At 29.8% G+C, this 6,000-nt stretch overlaps 2 protein-coding genes across 3 annotated transcripts in view; one reads left to right on the top strand and one right to left on the bottom strand.

Annotated features, from left to right (window-relative positions):
- The window catches only part of LOC119835296 (TLC domain-containing protein 3A), a 20,939-nt gene extending 19,151 nt beyond the window's left edge, over positions 1 to 1,788 (bottom strand). Inside the window, exons 1-2 of the mRNA XM_038360035.1 lie at positions 1,619 to 1,788; positions 846 to 946 (exon numbers count right to left, since the gene is read on the bottom strand). Of these exons, the coding sequence (XP_038215963.1) occupies positions 846 to 946; positions 1,619 to 1,639 (122 nt within the window). The 5' untranslated portion in view covers positions 1,640 to 1,788. The remainder of the gene's footprint in view (positions 1 to 845; positions 947 to 1,618) is intronic.
- Positions 1,789 to 2,927: 1,139 nt separating this feature from the next.
- Positions 2,928 to 6,000, top strand: part of LOC119833511 (coronin-6) — a 23,362-nt gene continuing 20,289 nt past the window's right edge. The window contains exons 1-2 of one of the 2 annotated variants that reach the window (XM_038357541.1): positions 2,928 to 3,087; positions 3,229 to 3,426. In XM_038357541.1, coding sequence (XP_038213469.1) covers positions 3,229 to 3,426 — 198 coding nt within the window. In that variant the 5' untranslated portion in view covers positions 2,928 to 3,087. Of the gene's footprint in view, positions 3,088 to 3,228; positions 3,427 to 6,000 lie in introns of those variants that run through there. The other variant, XM_038357552.1, reaches the window with a different exon arrangement.

Genomic DNA, 6,000 nt, shown 5'->3' with positions numbered 1-6,000 from the left:
CACATTTAACCATATTGTCTATTTATGATTGTCACAATATGAGCCATAACATAATTTGGCGACAAGGACCTTTACTGGTAAAATAACGCGTTGTTAGCAATTTTTTGCTCAATTAGTGTTTTCAATCTTCGAGTCCTTATGCATCTCTTATCTCAACAAGAACACTACACACATTATTAAATGTCTGTTTTTAATCAAATTCATAAGCTGCAGTGCACCTTGAAGATAGTTCAATGGTTTTTATAAAATTTGCTATATATTTTCAGCAAGCCAGTAACTCTTTAATCATTTTTTTACTCTTAAGGGATAAGGGAAAGGCCAAGCAAAGTCTGCAAGTGTAGCTAGTGAGTTCTGAGTATATATTAAAACATTTCAAAGAACCATAGTAAAACAATGTATATTTTAATGTTAATGTCATTCTATTCCATGGTAATTATGCTCCAATCGGAACCTTAACAAGCATTAAAGGGGCTAGAATTTTACTTAATTAATAATAATGTGTTTTAGTAAGTTCATCACTCAAAATAATCACTGAATCATTTTATGTTATCCTGTTCCCTTCTAACATGATTTTTTTTTATGGTTAACGTTAGGGCCATGGCAATACTTTTACGACTTGTTTTATGAAATATAAATATATAGAAGTTTGCCACAATTATGGATATAAAGGCTGCATTTTATGCAAGAATATTAGGATTTTGTCACTTATACTCTCCTTCAACACTTGCAACATTTTAGCTTTAAGGTTGCCATTTGTGCACTAATTTGTACTTTTATTAAACCTCTTTTGCATTTTTTGTATATGATAAAGAATAAATAAATACCAGCTAGTGTTTCTAACATACCTGTCTTCTGGATTGAGATGGCAGACCAGATTAAGAGCTGCCAATAGAGAAGCTGCGTTGCAAGCACCAAGGAACCCCAACACCACACCATGGTGTTGTGCCTGAAACCCATTAGCAAGTTGAATAAACTAGCACAGCCCTGCGGTTTCACCCGCATGCAAAGTCAGTGTGGACTGTTAGTACATAATAGTAATACAACTGTTTTATTATTAGATAATCGATCGGTATTATTAAAAAGAGGGCTATAGAGATATTAATAACAGTTTTGCCTTGTTCCATAGCAATTAACAATAATTATAGACAAAACTAGTCTGTAAGTAGCTCATTGTACATAACATTGTGACATGAGAGATGATGTCACTGTGTGAAACAGCAATTTTGATCACACAATAAACATACATGCACCAGGTCTGACACATAGGGAGTTTAAAAGTAATCATGTTATTATTTTATTAATTACAAATATTTCTACATTTTCCAATCACTATTACAATTACTATAATCAATTGTTAAAACTGCAAAATAAAAAAAGGTATAAAATAATTCGCACAAATCCAAATATTTGAGTCTTTTTTATAAGTATTTAATAAACAAAAATATACATAAGCAGAATATTTTATCAAATATATATGCAATTTATTAGAGAACAGGATAGCCTAAATAATTCAAGTAATTCGAAAAGAAAAAAAGAAGCATATTGTTCATAAACATCCTTTCTCAGATAATTGAAAACAAATTAGAGTTTATATTATTAAAAATAAATGTATTTTTACCTTGGATGTTGCAACTTCCATAATTATATCTATTTAAAACTTTAATACTAAAACTAAATGAGATTCAATCAAAACATCTTTAAATGTATTTATAAAAAAAAAATTATTTAGTAATTTTTCGGCACAAGAAAATCCGCAGTACAGGTACAGCCAATAGATAATGTCAATTTGAAACTGTCATACTTGAAGGATCAAACAAAAGTCAACGTATAAATTGCCAGTATTAAAAAGATCAACACGCAACTTTATATTTTTTGTTGATATGCTTACCAAAACTAAAGTAAAGTCAGCTAGTCAGCAACTACAATAATATATATGTAACGATTAGTATTAACACAATAAAAAAAAACATATTACACTTATTGGATGATTAAAAATAATATAAAATAATAATCATTCAAATTATATTGCATCTACACAACTTGAACATGAAATTAAATAAGTTGTTTTTTAAATGTATCTATGTCATTCTGTATATTATGCTGTAATGACATGTTTAATTAACCATAGATTTTAATTGTTATCTATTTAATATAGTTTCGTTCTACCCTCACAATACCACGAGAAGTTAAAAATAGCCTTTGTTTGAATTATTGATCTTTTTTCTTTCAGTATCAGTACTTTCATTTAAAATAACGAGATAAAAACAAGAATGTCCATGGATATTGATGTTGAAGTAAAGGTACGCAGTGAGTTACAAGTAATGTTTAAAATAAGCTGTTGTACAAGTAATACCTTTGCCACTTTGTTGTAGAAGTAATTCTTCAAATTTAAGAAACATTACATAACGTTTATCAATTCTTATGCTTCTTAATTCCTTTTTTTACTTTTTCCTCTAGGAATTAAAAAGGCATAATAGTTTGTCCAATCGAAATTCAAGACGAGCTCAACTACTCAAAAAAATTGGAAGAGAACGTTGTCATAGTTTTCATGCTGAGAGTTCTAGTTGTAATCAAATATTACCAAATCCTATCGATCCACCAAAAGTAAGTATTTATGTCTGTCTTAGCTATATACATCGTCTAAAAAGTTAGAAATAACAATATAAAAAATTACATACATTAATCATAACGAAAAAGTATGAACGCGGGCTTATCAATAGTAATAAAAAAACATTTTGACGTCTACAGTATGCGTTCAGAAATCAACATATACATCAGAAAATGTTAAATACAAAATACAATATTTTAGTTAAATTAATTACGTTTATGTAACAAGATTCGTAAAAAATCCATTACTTTAACCAGATTCTTAATTTCGTCTATACATTCTGATTATTTCCATTTTAAAATCATTATTTGCAGTGGCTGTAAGCATTACCAAATATGGAGTTCGCTCGTTTTCCCAACCGTCCTCCCTTCGAACCTTAGCAGCTCTCAATTTTAATTTCTAAAAACATTCAGGAATAATTCAAATGAATTCATAGTGTTATTTAGTATATATAATAAAATTTCTTCTTCTATTTAAACGTGAGTGTGATTCAATATTAAAAATAAGTAATGTCAAAATAGGTCAAAGCAGTGGCATATAGGTTATGTTTTACGTGAAATTATTAAAATCATATAATAATTGTGTGAAATTTGTGGTAAGGTGCGTATTTTGGTTTGCAGATGTCGTTTAGGGTGGTGCGTAGTTCAAAATTCCGCCACGTTTATGGCCAGGCACTAAAAAGGGAACAGTGTTATGATAACATAAGAGTTTCGAAGAGTTCTTGGGACTCTACGTTTTGTGCTGTGAACCCTAAGTTTCTGGCTATCATCGTAGAATCAGCCGGTGGTGGTGCTTTCATAGTCCTGCCTCACAATAAGGTAAGATAAATGCAATTAACTGTACGGAAAAATACTTCCCGCGATAATACGCCAGTTATCGCTGTTTCTTTATGATTGTTAATTAAAGAATTTCTACTAATTCGTATAATACATAGGTTTGTTCAATATGGTATAATGGATTTAAAATTACATCCGGTTGAAAATTCATTACAATCCTCTATATTTTATATATCCTAATGTACTCATAGATTTAGTAAAACCTGAAACAGGGATTCAATAATATAGATTCGAATAAATCATTATATTTGTGTGTTAAGTTATAAATGTCTGAATCTGTTGTTAATCTTCTACACAAATGTTTTTAATACATCTTATTCTCATAAATGAGATTCTATCAACAATAATTTATGGAAATTTGAATACATGTATCTCCATAACAATGGTATAATCTAATATATAAAATTCTCGTGTCACAGTTTTCGTTGCCATACTCCTCCGAAACGGCTTGACCGATTCTTATGAAATTTTGTATGCATATCGGGTATGTTTGAGAATCGGCTAACATCTATTTTTCATACCTCTAAATAATTAGAGTAAGGCAGAACAGCGTTTGCCGGGTGCAGCTGGTATTACTATATAAACTTTCTTCATATACTGTGAGTTATGTTTACATTTTTGATATAGGCAAAAAATAATCTTATCAATAACATTCTCACACTTTGTATTTATCTAAACACCATAGGATACATTTTCTTATCTTATTTTGTGTAAATGACATTTGTTTTGAAGGACAGAATATTTATGTATTTTTGCATGGCAGAGCAAGCAATAGGGCAGGATGTAGTTTAATTTGATGGTTTATAACCACTGTCTAAACTCATCATAACATTGTTTGTTATTGAAAACATTATTATAATCTAATTGTCTTAATATGATTTAAACAGGATCAAAATTGGTTGTTAATTGCTACAAATATGTACCATTCCTTTTACATTACATTGTTGGTAGGATACTGCCCACATTTTGATGGTATATAAATATTCAACCTAAATTAAATGTGATTTAACTTCATTTAAGAAATTCTCCTACTAAAGATGTCTGTACTACTTTAATTTCTTGAAAACAAAATGAGAAATTTTCCAAATGAATTTTTTGTTAATTTAAAAGTAGAAATCTGTTCTGCTACTGCACCTTGTACACCACCTTCATCATACAAGAACTTGCTCATAGGTACTGTACTTATAATATAAACCTGGGAGTTTGAATGCAGAAATCTCAGTTACCACTGAGCTTTCACCATCTCTACATAGTATAAAATAAAGTCGCTTTCGTTATCCCTATGTTCCTAAGTATACTATATCTTCAAAACCATGCAACATATTTTGATGGGGTGTTTATTAATAGACAGAGTGATTCAAGAGGAAGGTTTATGTGTAAAGCCGTAGGCAACAGCTACTTATATATCCGATATAAAGTAAAATAAAAAAAAAACGATTAAAACAATGTTTTGTATTGCAAGTAGCATTTCATCAGGTATTTAAATTACTAACTAGATCAAGAGCATTTTTATTTATAAGAGGTACTTCATCATAAAAAAAAAAATTTGTAGTTTATCTCATACTAGCTGCGCGCCGCGGTTTCACCCGCGTAAGTCGTAAGTATTCCAAAAGAATATCGGGATAAAAAGTTGCCTATATGTTATTCCAGTTGTCCAGCTGTCTACATACCAAATTTCATTGCAATTGGTTCAGTAGTTTTTGTGTAAAAGAGCAACAAACACATACACATCCTTTCAACCTTTTGCATTTATAATATTGTAGTAGGATTGTTAATCATTATAATTATTGATTAATTTCTTACTAAAGCATAGTGTAGTTATTTTGAGTTAACTTAACAATATGTCACTTCATTGACTGAACAAAAATGTGGAAAATAACCAAATCTGATATATAGATGTTATCATAATCAGCTATGAAGCTACTGTATTACGTATTGTATTAATAACTCTGATATAATCCTTGTTTATTTGTTTATAGTAGCACACTTTCTGTGATCCATGGATTTGCTTGTGTCGTTTAAGAAAATTAACAGTTGTTATGCTTTACATATTTATGAATTAGTTCCTAGTGAGCATTTAATAATTTCAGATTGATTCACTTTCAGATGCTCTTCATAATAGATTTTAAATGGGATTGAGATGTTTCTCTCTGATAAAATATAGCCCAGTTCACTCTCTAGGCTCCTTACTGTCTCAAAACACATAAAATATATCATAAAACTGTTCCATTGCAGATGAAGAACAAAAAAAACAAACACACTTGCATTTATAACATCGGTAAGGATTGATATTATATCAGAAAATGTTGTGCAATATAATGTTATCTTCATCCATGTATTGATTAATTATCCGTCATATTGACAATTGCTATGTGTTACTTAACAGGTGTACATATTGTACAAAAAAAATTAAAACATTGATAGGCTAAATTATCCCATTGCAATAAAAGGTTGGGATATATGGCCTAGGTAATCCTCATACTGTAGTTATTAAAACGATAGTTGGCAAATTTCCCAAATTCAGCAGGTGGGGCGATTAACCCATTATTTTAGTTG

Source organism: Zerene cesonia, chromosome 2 (genome assembly GCF_012273895.1).
Source record: "Zerene cesonia ecotype Mississippi chromosome 2, Zerene_cesonia_1.1, whole genome shotgun sequence".
NCBI classification, from domain to species: domain Eukaryota; kingdom Metazoa; phylum Arthropoda; class Insecta; order Lepidoptera; family Pieridae; genus Zerene; species Zerene cesonia.
Note: the sequence above shows the minus strand (reverse complement) of the source record. Positions and strands in the feature narration are given on the sequence as shown.